Here is a 17,548-nt window from a genome sequence, read left to right on the forward strand (position 1 = left end):
ACAGTCGTGTAGAAGTTATATCAATGGGTTAAACAGCACTCTCAGAGTTTTGTTTCTGGATTTTAAAAAATTCTATTTACAGGATTAGAGCACTGTTAGTTGGACCAGCAATTTGTTACCCATCCTCGTGGTCAGTTAAGAGTTAACCACATTTGCTGTGGGGGTGGAGTCACATATCAGCCAGACCAGGTAAGGACAGCACTTTCTTTCTCTGAAGGACATTAGCAAGCCAGATTTCTGACAATTGACAATAGTGTCATGAGTAATCTTCTCGAGTACAGGAGTTGGACTACCTGCAGGCAGTGTTATTTATCTGTCATTAATTCAGTTCTGAGGAAGGGGTCACTGGACGCAAAACATTAACTCTGATTTCTCCCCACCGATGCTGCCAGACCTGCTGATTTTTTTTTTCCCCTCTTTTGGTTATTGTCCGTTCCTACCTTGATCCAATGGCTCAGTGCCGCTCAGGAGCTGCCAATAGGTTCTGGTTTCGGTGGAAGCCGTCAGGTTCCGGACGGTGGTCAGGAGTGGTCCCCACTGTGTGCTTGTGACACTAAAGCTGTAACAGGGAACAAGGCATCATTCAGCAAACACAGAAACACGGGAAACAGATGCAGGAGGAGGCCATTCGGCCCTTTTGAATCTGCCCCACCATTCAATAGGATCCTGGCTGATCATTCAATGTCAGTGTCCCATTCCCACACTCTCTCCATACCCCTTGGTCCCTTTAGCCACAGATGTCACACCCTGCTCCCTCTTGAATCTATCTAATGAACTGGCCCCACCAGCTTCCTGTGGGGGACAATTCCACAGGTTCACAACGTGGATGAAGAATGTGGTGAAGAAATGCTCATCTTTTGTTCCAATTGTCCTGTCTCTCCCTGGTTGCATTCTCAATCTCTGTCTGTCTCACTCACTCGCTCTCTCTCTCTCTCTCTTTCCCTCTCTTCAAATCTCACTCCTTCTGAAATGTTAATTGTGGTGTGACCTGTCAGATGCAAATGCTGGTGATTCAGACAAGATGGGGGAGAGACAGAAATGGACAGCAAATACAACTGATCAGACAAATCGGGAACAATAAAACGTTAGGGCGATCAGGAAAAAACAGAACGGGAGAACTGCTGACAGATCATGAGATTCAGAAAGAGACAGAGAAAGGGAGGGAGAGAGAGAGAACAAATAAAGATGGAGGGAGGCAGAAATAGAGACAGGTCATGACACGCGAACGGAAACAGAGTAAGAGAAAGGGAGACATGAGATAGAGAGGCAGAGAGACACAGAACATGACATAGGGAGAAAAGGAGAAAAACAGCGAGGTGAGACAGAGAGAGAGCGATAAAGGTGACAAAAATAGAGAAGCAATAACGAGCGAATGAGCAAGAGACAAAGATGAGAGAGACACAGAGATGGAGAACGAGATAGAGTGGGAGACAGAAAGATGCAGAGGAAAGTAGAGACAGAAAAAGAGAGAGAGGAAGAGATAGAGATCGAGTGGGGGAGTGAGTGTGACAGAAGAAGGGAGATGGAGAAAGATGGAGAGGGAAGTAGAGAGATAGGAAGAGACATATGGGGGGGGGGAGAGAGAGAGACAGACAGAGAGAGAGAGACAGAGAGAGAGAGATGATGAGAGACAGAGAGAGAGAGAGACAGAGAGAGACAGAGGAGAAAGTGAGGACTACAGATGCTGGAGATCAGAGCTGAAAATGTGTTTCAGAGCTGAAAATGTGTATCCAAAGAGCAGCAGAATCAACGTTTCGGGCATGATTCCTGAAGAAGGGCTCATGCCCGAAACGTCGATTCTCCTGCTCCTTGGATGCTGCCTGACCTGCTGTGCTTTTCCAGCACCACACTTTCAACAGAGAGAGAGAGAGAGACAGAGAGAGAGAGACACAGAAAGAGAGACAGACAGAGAGAAACAGACAGAGAGAGACAGAGAGAGAGAGAGAGAGAGAGAGATAGAGATGAGAGACAGAAAGAGAATATGAGAGATAGAGAGAGTAAGAAAAAGAGGTGAGACAGACAGATGAAAGAGATAGAGAGAGGGAAACAGAGAATGACAGAGTGAAACAGAATGGGAGCTGAGTGTGACTCTAGCTTCAGGACCTTGATATTGGGGTGAAACCTGGGGTAAAATTCCAATAGCCTCCTCCCTTGTCCAATCAAGGATATTGGGCTGAGACGTTCCTGATCTGGGGAGATTCAGTGTCAGAGGGTGGGCAGATCTGGAGCCTCAGGAGATCACCAATGGGAGAACTGGAGATGGAGATCACTCTCCCGCCTTCCCTGTGAACCCAGGGAGATGTCCACACCTTCCTGACGAAGGGCATATGCCCGGAACATTGATTCTCCTGCTCCTCGGATGCTGCCTGAGCTGCTGTGCTTTTCCAGCGCCACACCTTTCGACTCTGACTCTCCAGCGAATTGCCCGGCAAACACAGTAGGCCCTACCTGAATCGAACGGGATACAGATCCCTGGCCTTCTCCAGAACCCGGATCAGGGAACTCCCCACCGGCACGGAAACATTCACGGCGTCGTTGAAGGAATGGGTCAGTCCGTCCACAATGTTGTACTCCACCGCGATGGGGACAGCCTGGGTGGTGGGAGGTGGGGATGTAGTGGTCACCGGGAATGTCAGGTTATCTACAGAGAGAGGGGCAGAATGGCGCAGGAGTGAGGAACCTCAGATGCCAGACCAAACACAACTCAGAACACCAGCGTCAAAATGAGGTCAGACAGCACGGAAAACAGATCCTTCTGGTACAACTCGTTCAAGCCGACTAGAATCCCAAACTCGGTTGACCTAGTCAGGGTTAATGGTCCATGATTATCAATCTTTTATTGATGGGATGTCCTGACTCCAAAAATGCCCACCAATCCTTCCTCATCTATCCGGACATATTTACACTCTGTGTTCGCCACTGTTGTGGATGCACACGTGACAGGACGTATCTCACCCTTACACCACCTAATGAGATAATACCTCCCTGGTGCTGTACAGGGAGGCCTCACATCTCAATACCAGATATAGTTCTGGGACCACTGTGTGTTGAGACCTGACAGGAGGATAGCTGTTCCTTCACTTCAGTGAAAGCTAGGGCGTGTCTGTTTCCAAGGCTGACCCTTTTCTCGGGAGTTGTCGCAAAATTGCAGGATGGAGGCCGGGTTGTCTCGGAACTTTCCGGAATCATTTCCCAGCCCATGAGATGACCCAAACTCACTGATAGACGAGGGAGCCCGGATGCCGTGGATCGCCCTCACTTTCTCTCCCAACAGGTGAACCCTCCCGCGTGAGAATCCCGAACTGGGGGAAGGATGGGGGTCACCAGTTAGAGCCAGAAAATCACGGAACATGGAAGCCGAGAGTGCAGTGCTAGAAAAGCATCCGAGAATCGACATTTCGGGCATAAGCCCTTCATCAGGAGTGAGAGTATGTAAGAGGCCCTTTGGCCCATCAAGTCCACACTAGCGAAAAACCATTCCCAGTCTATGCTAGTCTCACACCCTTGAATGCTATGCCCACCGAAGTACTTTTTAAAGGTTGTGAGATCTCCTGCCTCAACGTCCTCCCAGCCAGTGCACTCCATTTCCTGAAGACCCTCTGGGTGAGAGAACATTTTGTCAACGCCCGCTTCATCTCCTGCCTTTCACTGTCAGATTATGCCCCACCCATCTCCGATTTCTGACCATTTGGGAACAGCTTCTTCCTATCCACCCTGTCCATGCTCCTCGGAAAGGTCCGAACCTCCACATGAAGCTCACCACCACAACCTCTCAGTTAAAAAGAAAGGGTCACCCACTGAGCACTAAAGGGAGGAGAATTCTTTACTCACAGACGGTCACAAACCATGTAACTCTCATGCTCAAAACATCAAGGAAGCAGAGGTTTCCGCTGACTGTAAGATCAGTGCTGAGGGAGTGGGCACTGTCGGAGGGTCAGTGCTGAGGGAGCGGGCACTGTCGGAGGGTCAGTGCTGAGGGAGTGCCGCACTGTGAGAGGGTCAGTGCTGAGGGAGTGGGCACTGTTGGAGGGTCAGTGCTGAGGGAGTGGGCACTGTCGGAGGGTCAGTGCTGAGGGAGTGCCGCACTGTCAGAGGGTCAGTGCTGAGGGAGTGGGCGCTGTCGGAGGGTCAGCGCTGAGGGAGTGGGCACTGACGGAGGGTCAGTGCTGAGGGAGTGCCGCACTGTCGGAGGGTCAGTGCTGAGGGAGCGCCGCACTGTCGGAGGGTCAGTGCTGAGGGAGTGGGCACTGTCGGAGGGTCAGTGCTGAGGGAGCGCCGCACTGTCGGAGGGTCAGTGCTGAGGGAGCACCGCACTGTCGGAGGGTCAGTGCTGAGGGAGCGCCACACTGTGGGAGGGTCAGTGCTCAGTTAGCGCCGCACTGTCGGAGGGTCAGTGCTGAGGGAGCGCCGCACTGTCGGAGGGTCAGTGCTGAGGGAGCGCCGCACTGTCAAAGGGTCAGTGCTGAGGGAGTGCTGCACTGTCGGAGGGTCATTGCTGAGGGAATGCCGCACTGTCGGAGGGTCAGTGCTGAGGGAGTGCCGCAATGTCGGATGGTCAGTGCTGAGGGAGCGCCGCACTTTCGGAGGGTCAGTGCTGAGGGTGTGGGCACTGTCGGAGGGTCAGTGCTGAGGGAGCGCCGCACTGTCGGAGGGTCAGTGCTGAGGGAGCGCCGCACTGTCGCTAGGTCAGTGCTGAGGGGGCGCCGCACTGTCGGAGGGTCAGTGCTGAGGGAGTGCCGCACTGTCGGAGGGTCAGTGCTGAGGGAGCGCCGCACTGTTGGAAGGTCACTGCTGAGGGAGTGCCGCACTGTCGGAGGGTCAGTGCCGAGGGAGTGCCCCACTGTCGGAGGGTCAGTGCTGAGGGAATGCCGCACTGTCGGAGGGTCACTGCTGAGGGAGCGCCGCACTGTCGGAGGGTCAGTGCCGAGGGAGTGCCCCACTGTCGGAGGGTCAGTGCTGAGGGAGTGCCGCACTGTCGGAGGGTCAGTGCTGAGGGAGCGCAGCTCTGCCGGAGGGTCAGTGCCGAGGGAGAGCCCCACTGTCGGAGGGTCAGTGCTGAGGGAATGCCGCACTGTCGGAGGGTCACTGCTGAGGGAGCGCCGCACTGTCGGAGGGTCAGTGCTGAGGGAGTGCCGCACTGTCGGAGGGTCAGCGCTGAGGGAGTGTCGCAATGTCGGATGGTCAGTGCTGAGGGAGCGCCGCACTGTCGGAGGGTCAGTGCTGAGGGAGTGCCGCACTTTCGGAGGGTCAGTGCTGAGGGTGTAGGCACTGTCGGAGGGTCAGTGCTGAGGGAGTGCCCCACTGTCGGAGGGTCAGTGCTGAGGGAATGCCGCACTGTCGGAGGGTCAGTGCCGAGGGAGTGCCCCACTGTCGGAGGGTCAGTGCTGAGGGAATGCCGCACTGTCGGAGGGTCAGTGCTGAGGGAGTGCCGCACTGTCGGAGGGTCAGTGCCGAGGGAGTGCCCCACTGTCGGAGGGTCAGTGCTGAGGGAGTGCCGCACTGTCGGAGGGTCAGTGCTGAGGGAGCGCAGCTCTGCCGGTGGGTCAGTGCTGAGGGAGTGCCATACTGTCGGAGGGTCAGTGCTGAGGGAGCAACGCACTGTCAGAGGGTCAGTGCTGAGGGAGCACCGCACTGTCGGAGGGTCAGAGCTGAGGGTGCACCGCACTGTCGGAGGGTCAGTGCGGAGGGAGTGGGCACTGTCGGAGGGTCAGTGCTGAGGGAGTGCCGCACTGTCGGAGGGTCAGTGCTGAGGGAGCACCGCACTGTCGGAGGATCAGTGCTGAGGGAGCACCGCACTGTCGGAGGGTCAGTGCTGAGGGAGCACCGCACTGTCTGAGGGTCAGTGCTGAGGGAGTGCAGCACTGTCGGTGGGTCAGTGCTGAGGGAGCACCGCACTGTCGGAGGGCCAGTGCTGAGGGAGTGGGCACTGTCAGACGGTCAGTGCTGAGGGAGCACTGCACTTTTGGAGGGTCAGTGCTGACGGAGTTGGCATTATCGGAGGGTTAGTACTGAAGGAGTGCCGCACTGTCGGAGGGTCAGTGCTGAGGGAGTGCCGCACTGTCTGTGATACCCTGTATTATGTTAGATATTAAACTGAGGCCCTCCTGCTGGATGGGGAAGACCTGGTGGCAATGCTGGGAGTGAGAGGAGGGAGAAAGTCTCCCAAATGGAGCCTTGTGTCCAACGGCTGTTCCATTACTGAGCACCAAAACTAAGCGTGCGGTACCACTCGTGGGATCTTGCTGTGCACCTCTGCTTGCTGTGCAAAAAAGAATGATTGCCCTCAGATCTGAATTGCGTTGCGTGCCCTGAGGTACTGAACCACAGCCGAGCGTCTGATCCCCAGCTCTTCAGAGACTCACTGTGGTCTGCCGTGCAGTTGAGCTTCCTCACATCCAGGTAGGTCCGACAGTCCAGCGACGGAGTGGCTTGCGATGCTGCCTGAGGATTGGAAAAGGATCCTTCACGAATCGCGTCGAGGAGCCTGTACACGGACTTGGTCTTGTTCCAGCGGACGCTGGGGACCAGGTCTGAGTTGGCAGACAGGGCCTGGGGGAAACAGAGGGGAGACGGTGTCAGTGAAGTGGAAGACAGATAGTGTCCACCCTGTACCAAGGAGGTCATTTGTGCCATCTCTTCTGGGGTGGCATTACCTCTCCTCCCACATTGCCCATCCACCCTTCATCTCACCTTCTCTACATCTCCTTCTGTCCCTGACTCTCCCTCATGTGTTTACCTCGCTCCCCCTCCCTTTACATGTATTAATATAATTCACCTTGGTACCTCACACCTTAGGGAGGGATGTACCAATGAAGCAAGACAGATATGAGAAGTTTCAAAAAAAGATTGCACTCAGCAAATACACAGAATTACCTTCCTGTTTTCCCATAACACCCATTATTTTTCTCAGTCAAAGGGCTGAAGGTTTTAACTTGTGCTGTTATATGTTGACAGTTTATGAATGTTTACCTGTTGCTAGAGTCTGTTATTTGGAATAAATAGCAATTTGTGCTCAGCATAGATAACAGATCTGCACTTTCTTTCACTCTGGTGTGATAAGACATGTACATTGGGGAAGTTTGAGTACTTTATATAATCTTTCACTTGAGACATGACTCTGATAACTGTGGGACCTAAGGGAGATTTCACTACCCCAGTGAGATGTAACACTAGTCAATCTCGCCGAATCATTAGATTTTCTCAGTGGTGGTACTGACAAAAAATGTATTCAATTGAGTTTATTTCACTTCCTCTTCATATGTGGATCAGAACAGTGTACAGTAACTCCCAGACCGATTGGGGATCAGAACAGTGTACAGTAACTCCCAGACTGATTGGGGATCGGAACAGTGTACAGTAACTCCCAGAGCGATATGGGGATCAGAACACTGTACAGAAACTCCCAGAGTGATTTAGGAATTGGAACAGTATACAGTAACTACCAGAGCGATATCAGGTTCAGAACAGTGTACAATAATTCCGAGAGTGACATGGGGATCAGAACAGTGTACAATAATTCCGAGAGCGATATGGGGATCTGAATAGTGTCCAGTAATTGCCAGAGTGATATGGGGATCGGAACAGTGTACAGTAACTCACAGAGTGATATGGGACTCCGAACAGTGTACAGCAATTCCCAGAGTGATATGGGACTCAGAACATTGTACAGTAACTCCCAGAGCGATATGGGGATCGGAACAGTGTACAGTAACTCACAGAGTGATATGGGACTCCGAACAGTGTACAGCAATTCCCAGAGTGATATGGGACTCGGAACGGTGTACAGTAACTCCCAGAGCGATATGGGGATCAGAACACTGTACAGAAACTCCCAGAGTGATTTAGGAATTGGAACAGTATACAGTAACTACCAGAGCGATATCAGGTTCAGAACAGTGTACAATAATTCCGAGAGTGACATGGGGATCAGAACAGTGTACAATAATTCCGAGAGCGATATGGGGATCTGAATAGTGTCCAGTAATTGCCAGAGTGATATGGGGATCGGAACAGTGTACAGTAACTCACAGAGTGATATGGGACTCCGAACAGTGTACAGCAATTCCCAGAGTGATATGGGACTCGGAACATTGTACAGTAACTCCCAGAGCGATATGGGGATCGGAACAGTGTACAGTAACTCACAGAGTGATATGGGACTCCGAACAGTGTACAGCAATTCCCAGAGTGATATGGGACTCGGAACATTGTACAGTAACTCCCAGAGCGATATGGGGATCAGAACAGTGTACAGTAACTCCCAGAGCGATATGGGGATCGGAACAGTGTACAGTAACTCCCAGAGTTACATTGGGATCAGAACAGTGTACAGTAATTCCCAGAGTGTTATGGGGATGAGAACAGTGTACAGTAACTCCCAGAGTGATATGGCGATCAGAGCAGTGTACAGTAACTCCCAGAGTGACATGGGAATCAGAACAGTGTACAGTAACTCCCAGGGCGATATGGGGATCAGAACAGTGTACAGTATCTCCCAGAGTGATATGGGGATCGGAACAGTGTACAGTAACTCCCAGAGTAACATTGGGATCAGGACAGTGTACAGTAATTCCCAGGGTGATATGAGGATCAGAACAGTGTACAGTCACTCCCAGAGTGTTATGGGGATCAGAACAGTGTACAGCAACACCCAGAGTGTTATGGGGATCAGAACAGTGTACAGTCACTCCCAGAGTGTTATGGGGATCAGAACAGTGTTCAGTAACTCCCAGAGTGACATGGGGATCAGAACAGTGTACAGTAATTCCAAGGGCGATATGGGGATCAGAACAGTGTACAGTAATTCCCAGGGCGATATGGGGATCAGAACATTGTACAGTAACTCCCAGAGAATATGGGGATCAGAGCAGTGTACAGTAACTCCCAGTGTGACTTAGGAATCGGAACACTGTACAGTAACTCCCAGAGCGATATGGGGATCAGACCAATGTACAGTAACTCCCAGAATGATATGGGGATCACAACAGTATTCAGTAATTCCCAGAGCGACATTGGGACTAGAACAGTGTACAGTATCTCCCAGAGTGATATGGGGATCGGTACAGTGTACAGTAATTCCCAGAGTGACATGGGGATCAGAACAATGTACAGTAACTCCCAGAGTGATAAGGGGATCAGAACAGTGTTCAGTAACTCCCAGAGTGACATTGGGATCAGAACAGTGTACAGTAATTCCCAGGGTGATATGGGGATCAGAACAGTGTACAGTAACTCCCAGAGTGTTATGGGGATCAGAACAGTGTACAGTAACTCCCAGAGTGACATGGGAATCAGAACAGTGTACAGTAACTCCCAGAGTGACATGGGGATCAGAACAGTGTACAGTAATTCCAAGGGCGATATGGGGATCAGAACAGTGTACAGTAACTCCCAGAGAATATGGGAACAGAGCAGTGTACAGTAACTCCCAGTGTGACTTAGGAATCGGAACACTGTACAGTATCTCCCAGAGCGATATGGGGATCAGACCAATGTACAGTAACTCCCAGAGTGATATGGGGATCAGAACAGTGTTCAGTAATTCCCAGAGCGACATTGGGATGAGAACAGTGTACAGTATCTCCCAGAGTGATATGGGGATCGGTACACTGTACAGTAATTCCCAGAATGACATGGGAATCAGAACAGTGTACAGTAATTCCCAGAATGACATGGGAATCAGAACAGTGTACAGTAATTCCCAGAATGACATGGGGATCAGAACAGTGTACAGTAATTCCCAGGGCGATATGGGGATCAGAACAGGGTACAGTAATTCCCAGGGCGATATGGGGATTGAACACTGTACAGTAACTCCCAGAGTGACATGGGGATCAGAACAATGTACAGTAACTCCCAGAGTGATATGGGGATCAGAACAGTGTTCAGTAATTCCCAGAGCGACATTGGGATGAGTACAGTGTACAGTAACTCCCAGAGCGAAATGGGGATCAGAACATTGTACAGTGACTCCCAAAATGACATGGGGATCGGAACAGTGTACAGTATCTCCCAGAGTGACATTGGGATCAGAACAGTGTACAGTAACTCCCAGAGTTACATGGGGATCAGAACAGTGTACAGTAATTCCCAGAGTGATATGGGACTCAGAACAGTGTACAGTAACTCCCAGAGCGATATGGGGATGGGAACAGTGTACAGTAACTCCCAGAGTTACATGGGGATCAGAAAAGTGTACAGTAATTCCCAGAGTGACATTGGGATGAGAACAGTGTACTGTAACTCCCAGAGCGATATGGGGATCGGAATAGTGAACAGTAACTCCCAGAGCGATATGGGAATGAGAACAGTGTACAGTAACTCTCACAGTGATATGGGGATTGGAACAGTGTACAGTAACTCCCAGAGTGATATGGGACTCAGAGCAGTGTACAGTAGTTCCCAGAGTGGCATTGGGATGAGAACAGTGTACAGTAACTCGCAGAGCGATATGGGGATCAGAACAGTGTCCAATAACTCCCAGAGTGATATGGGGATGGGAACAGTGTACAGTAACTCCCAGAGTTACATGGGGATCAGAACAGTGTACAGTAATTCCCAGAGAGATATAGGGGTCAGAACACTGTACAGTAACTCCCAGAGTGATATGGGGATCAGAACAGTGTACAGTATCTCCCAGAGCGATATGGGGATCAGAACAGTGTACAGTAACTCCCAGAGCGATATGGGGATCAGAACAGTGTACAGTATCTCCCAGAGCGATATGGGGATCAGAACAGTGTACAGTATCTCCCAGAGCGATATGGGGATCAGAGCAGTGTACAGTATCTCCCAGAGCGATATGGGGATCAGAACAGTGTATAGTATCTCCCAGAGCGATATGGGGATCAGAACAGTGTACAGTATCTCCCGGAGCGATATGGGGATCAGAACAGCGTACAGTAAATCCCAGAGCGATATGGGGATCAGAACAGTGTACAGCATCTCCCGGAGCGATATGGGGATCAGAACAGTGTACAGTATCTTCCAGAGTGATATGGGGATCAGAACAGTGTACAATATCTCCCAGACCGATATGGGGATCAGAACAGCGTACAGTAACTGCCAGAGCGATATGGGGATCAGAACAGTGTACAGTATCTCCCGGAGCGATATGGGGATCAGAACAGTGTACAGTATCTCCCGGAGCGATATGGGGATCAGAACAGTGTACAGTATCTCCCAGAGTGATATGGGGATCAGAACAGTGTACAGTATCTTCCAGAGTGATATGGGGATCAGAACAGTGTACTATATCTCCCAGACCGATATGGGGATCAGAACAGCGTACAGTAACTGCCAGAGCGATATGGGGATCAGAACAGTGTACAGTATCTCCCGGAGCGATATGGGGATCAGAACAGTGTACAGTATCTTCCAGAGTGATATGGGGATCAGAACAGTGTACAATATCTCCCAGACCGATATGGGGATCAGAACAGTGTACAGTATCTCCCAGACCGATATGGGGATCAGAACAGTGTACAGTAACTCCCAGAGTGATATGGGGATCAGAACAGTGTACAGTAACTCCCAGCCCGATTGGGGATCAGAACAGTGTACAGTAACTCCCAGACCGATTGGGGATCGGAACAGTGTACAGTAACTCCCAGACCGATTGGGGATGAGAACAGTGTACAGTAACTCCCAGAGTGACATGGGGATCAGAACAGTGTACAGTAACTCCTAGAGTGACATGGGGATCAGAACAGTGTACAGTAACTCCCAGAGTGATATGGGGATCAGAACAGTGTACAGTAACTCCCAGACCGATTGGGGATGAGAACAGTGTACAGTAATTCCCAGAGCGATATGGGGATCAGAACAGTGTACAGTAACTCCCAGAGTGATATGGGGATCAGAACAGTGTACAGTAACTCCCAGAGTGATATGAGGATCAGAACAGTGTACAGTAAGACCCAGAGCGATATGGGAATGAAAACAGTGTACAGTAACTCCCAGACCGATTGGGGATCGGAATAGTGTACAGTAACTCCCAGACTGATTGGGGATCAGAACAGTGTACAGTAACTCCCAGAGCGATATGGGGATCAGAACACTGTACAGAAACTCCCAGAGTGATTTAGGAATTGGAACAGTATACAGTAACTACCAGAGCGATATCAGGTTCAGAACAGTGTACAATAATTCCGAGAGTGACATGGGGATCAGAACAGTGTACAGTAACTCCCAGAGCGATATGGAAATCAGAACAGTGTACAGTAACTCCCAGAGCGATATGGGAATCAGAACAGTGTACAGTAACTCCCAGAGTGATATGGGACTCCGAACAGTGTACAGTAATTCCCAGAGTTATATGAGGATCGGAACAGTATACAGTAACTCCCAGAGTGACATTGGGATCAGAACAGTGTACAGTAATTCCCAGGGTGATATGGGGATCAGAACAGTGTACAGTAACTCCCAGAGTGACATGGGAATCAGAACAGTGTACAGTAACTCCCAGAGTGACATGGGGATCAGAACAGTGTACAGTAATTCCAAGGGTGATATGGGGATCAGAACAGTGTACAGTAATTCCCAGAGCGATATGGGGATCAGAACAATGTACAGTAACTCCCAGAGTGATATGGGGATCACAACAGTGTTCAGTAACTCCCAGAGTGATTTGGGGATCAGACCAGTGTACAGTAACTCCCAGAGCGACATTGGGATGAGAACAGTGTACAGTAACTCCAAGGGCGATATGGGGATCAGAACAGTGTACAGTAACTCCCAGAGTGTTATGGGGATCAGAACAGTGTACAGTAACTCCCAAAATGACATGGGGATCGGAACAGTGTACAGTAACTCCCAGAGTGATATGGGGATCGGAACAGTGTACAGTAACTCCCAGAGTGACATGGGGATGAGAACAGTGTACAGTAACTCCCAGAGTGATATGGGGATCAGAACAGTATACAGTAACTCCCAGAGTGACATTGGGATCAGAACAGTGTACAGTAATTCCCAGGGTGATATGGGGATCAGAACAGTGTACAGTAACTCCCAGAGTGACATGGGAATCAGAACAGTGTACAGTAACTCCCAGAGTGTTATGGGGATCAGAACAGTGTACAGTAATTCCCAGGGCGATATGGGGATCAGAACAGTGTACAGTAATTCCCAAAATGACATGGGGATCGGAACAGTGTACAGTAACTCCCAGAGTGACATGGGGATGAGAACAGTGTACAGTAACTCCCAGAGTGATATGGGGATCAGAACAGTGTACAGTAATTCCCAGGGCGATATGGGGATCAGAACAGTGTACAGTAATTCCCAGGGCGATATGGGGATTGAACAGTGTACAGTAACTCCCAGAGTGACATGGGGATCAGAACAATGTACAGTCACTCCCAGAGTGATATGGGGATCAGAACAGTGTTCAGTAATTCCCAGAGCAACATTGGGATGAGTACAGTGTACAGTAAATCCCAGAGTGATATGGGGATCAGAACATTGTACAGTAACTCCCAAAATGACATGGGGATCGGAACAGTGTACAGTAACTCCCAGAGTGACATGGGGATCAGAACAGTGTACAGTAACTCCCAGAGTGATATGGGGATCAGAACAGTTTACAGTATCTCCCAGACCGATTGGGGATCGGAACAGTGTACAGTAACTCCCAGACCGATTGGGGAACGGAACAGTGTACAGTAACTCCCAGACCGATTGGGGATTGGAACAGTGTACAGTAACTCCCAGACCGATTGGGGATGAGAACAGTGTACAGTAACTCCCAGACCGATTGGGGATGGGAACAGTGTACAGTAACTCCCAGAGTGACATGGGGATCAGAACAGTGTACAGTAACTCCCAGAGTGACATGGGGATCAGAACAGTGTGCAGTAACTCCCAGAGTGATATGGGGATCAGAACAGTGTACAGTAACTCCCAGACCGATTGGGGATGAGAACAGTGTACAGTAATTCCCAGAGCAATATGGGGATCAGAATAGTGTACAGTAACTCGCAGAGCGATATGGGGATCAGAACAGTGTGCAGTAACTCGCAGAGCGATATGGGCATGAGAACAATGTACAGTAACTCCCAGAGTTACATGGGGTTCAGAACAGTGTACAGTAACTCCCAGAGTGATATGGGGATGGGAATAGTGTACAGTAACTCCCAGAGTTACATGGGGATCAGAACAGTGTACAGTAATTCCCAGAGTGATATGGGACTCAGAACAGTGTACAGTAACTCCCAGAGCGATATGGGGATGGGAACAGTGTACAGTAACTCCCAGAGTTACATGGGGATCAGAAAAGTGTACAGTAACTCCCAGAGTGACATTGGGATGAGAACAGTGAACAGTAACTCCCAGAGCGATATGGGGATCGGAACAGTGAACAGTAACTCCCAGAGCGATATGGGAATGAGAACAGTGTACAGTAACTCCCACAGTTACATGGGGATCGGAAGAGTGTACGGTAATTCCCAGAGCGATTGGGGATGAGAACAGTGTACAGTAATTCCCAGAGCGATATGGGGATCAGAACAGTGTACAGTAACTCCCAGAGTGACAAGGGGATCGGAACAGTGTACAGTCATTCCCAGACTGATATGGGACTCAGAACAGTGTACAGTAACTCTCACAGTGATATGGGGATCGGAACAGTGTACAGTAACTCCCAGAGTGATATGGGACTCAGAACAGTGTACAGTAGTTCCCAGAGTGGCATTGGGATGAGAACAGTGTACAGTAACTCGCAGAGCGATATGGGGATCTGAACAGTGTCCAATAACTCCCAGAGCGATATGGGGATCAGAACAGTGTCCAATAACTCCCAGAGCGATATGGGGATGGGAACAGTGTACAGTAACTCCCAGAGTGATATGGTGATCATAACAGTGTACTGTCACTCCCAGAATGATATGGGGATCAGAACAGTGTACAGTAACTCCCAGAGTGACAAGGGGATCGGAACAGTGTACAGTCATTCCCAGACTGATATGGGACTCAGAACAGTGTACAGTAACTCTCACAGTGATATGGGGATCGGAACAGTGTACAGTAACTCCCAGAGTGATATGGGGATCATAACAGTGTACAGTAACTCCCAGAATGATATGGGGATCATAACAGTGTACAGTAACTCCCAGAGTGATATGGGACTCAGAACAGTGTACAGTAACTGCCAGAATGATATGGGAATCAGAAGTGTATAGTAACTCCCAGAGTGATATGGGACTCAGAACAGTGTACAGTAACTCCCAGAGTGATGTGGGACTCAGAACAGTGTACAGTAACTCCCAGAGTGATATGGGACTCAGAACATAGTACAGTAACTCCCAGAGTGATATGGGACTCAGAACAGTGTACAGTAAACTCCCAGAGTGATATGGGGATCAGACCAGTGTACAGTATCTCCCAGAATTACATGGGGATCAGAACAGTGTACAGTATCTCCCAGAGAGATATAGGGGTCAGAACAGTGTACAGTAATTCCCAGACGGATATGGGGATCAGAACAGTGTACAGTATCTCCCAGAGCGATATGGGACTCAGAACAGTGTCCAGTATCTCCTGGAGCGATATGGGGATCAGAACAGTGTACAATATCTCCCAGAGAGATATGGGGATCAGAACAGTGTACAGTATCTCCCAGACCAATACGGGGATCAGAACAGTGTACAGTATCTCCCAGAGCGATATGGGGATCAGACAGTGTACAGTATCTCCCAGAGCGATATGGGGATCAGAACCAGTGTACAATATCTCTCAGAGAGATATAGGGGTCAGAACAGTGTACAGTATCTCCCAGACCAATACGGGGATCAGAACAGTGTACAGTATCTCCCAGAGCGATATGGGGATCAGACAGTGTACATTAACTCCCAGAGCGATATGGGGATGAGAACAGTGTACAGTAACTCGCAGAGCGATATGGGGATCAGAACAGTGTACAGTAACTCCCAGACCGATATGGGGATCGGAACAGTGTACAGTAACTCCCAGAGTGATATGGGACTCAGAACAGTGTACAGTAGTTCCCAGAGTGGCATTGGGATGAGAACAGTGTACAGTAACTCGCAGAGCGATATGGGGATCAGAACAGTGTCCAATAACTCCCAGAGCGATATGGGGATCAGAACAGTGTCCAATAACTCCCAGAGCGATATGGGGATGGGAACAGTGTACAGTAACTCCCAGAGTGATATGGTGATCATAACAGTGTACAGTAACTCCCAGAATAATATGGGGATCATAACAGTGTACAGTAACTCCCAGAGTGATATGGGGATCATAACAGTGTACAGTAACTCCCAGAGTGATATGGGGATCATAACAGTGTACAGTAACTCCCAGAGTGATATGGGACTCAGAACAGTGTACAGTAACTGCCAGAATGATATGGGAATCAGAAGTGTATAGTAACTCCCAGAGTGATATGGGACTCAGAACAGTGTACAGTAACTCCCAGAGTGATGTGGGACTCAGAACAGTGTACAGTAACTCCCAGAGTGATATGGGACTCAGAACATAGTACAGTAACTCCCAGAGTGATATGGGACTCAGAACAGTGTACAGTAAACTCCCAGAGTGATATGGGACTCAGAACAGTGTACAGTAACTCCCAGAGTGATATGGGGATCAGACCAGTGTACAGTATCTCCCAGAATTACATGGGGATCAGAACAGTGTACAGTAATTCCCAGAGAGATATAGGGGTCAGAACAGTGTACAGTAATTCCCAGACGGATATGGGGATCAGAACAGTGTACAGTATCTCCCAGAGCGATATGGGACTCAGAACAGTGTCCAGTATCTCCTGGAGCGATATGGGGATCAGAACAGTGTACAATATCTCCCAGAGAGATATGGGGATCAGAACAGTGTACAGTATCTCCCAGAGCGATATGGGGATCAGACAGTGTACAGTATCTCCCAGAGCGATATGGGGATCAGAACCAGTGTACAATATCTCCCAGAGAGATATAGGGGTCAGAACAGTGTACAGTATCTCCCAGACCGATACGTGGATCAGAACAGTGTACAGTATCTCCCAGAGTGATATGGGACTCAGAACAGTGTACAGTAACTCCCAGAGTGACATGGGAATCAGAACAGTGTACAGTAACTCCCAGAGTTACATGGGGATCAAAACAGTGTACAGTAACTCCCAGAGTGATATGGGGATCAAAACAGTGTACAGTAACTCCCAGAGTTACATGGGGATCAAAACAGTGTACAGTAACTCCCAGAGTGATATGGGGATCAAAACAGTGTACAGCAACTCCCAGAGTTACATGGGGATCAAAACAGTGTACAGTAACTCCCAGAGTTACATGGGACTCAGAACAGTATACAGTAACTCCCAGAGTGATATGGGACTCAGAACAGTGTACAGTAACTCCCAGAGTGACATGGGAATCAGAACAGTGTACAGTAACTCCCAGAGTTACATGGGGATCAGAACAGTGGACAGTAATTCCCAGAGTGATATGGGGATCAAAACAGTGTACAGTAACTCCCAGAGTTACATGGGGATCAAAACAGTGTACAGTAACTCCCAGAGTTACATGGGAATCAGAACAGT

At 49.5% G+C, this 17,548-nt stretch overlaps 1 protein-coding gene across 2 annotated transcripts in view; it reads right to left on the bottom strand.

Moving 5' to 3' along the window:
* The window catches only part of LOC140458888 (transcobalamin-1-like), a 59,924-nt gene that overhangs the window by 3,209 nt on the left and 39,167 nt on the right, over positions 1–17,548 (bottom strand). For both annotated transcript variants that reach the window (XM_072553624.1, XM_072553623.1), the window contains exons 6-8: positions 6,363–6,549; positions 2,449–2,641; positions 441–559 (exon numbers count right to left, since the gene is read on the bottom strand). In XM_072553624.1, coding sequence (XP_072409725.1) covers positions 441–559; positions 2,449–2,641; positions 6,363–6,549 — 499 coding nt within the window. The remainder of the gene's footprint in view (positions 1–440; positions 560–2,448; positions 2,642–6,362; positions 6,550–17,548) is intronic.

Source organism: Chiloscyllium punctatum, chromosome 34, assembly GCF_047496795.1.
Source record: "Chiloscyllium punctatum isolate Juve2018m chromosome 34, sChiPun1.3, whole genome shotgun sequence".
Lineage (NCBI taxonomy): Eukaryota > Metazoa > Chordata > Chondrichthyes > Orectolobiformes > Hemiscylliidae > Chiloscyllium > Chiloscyllium punctatum.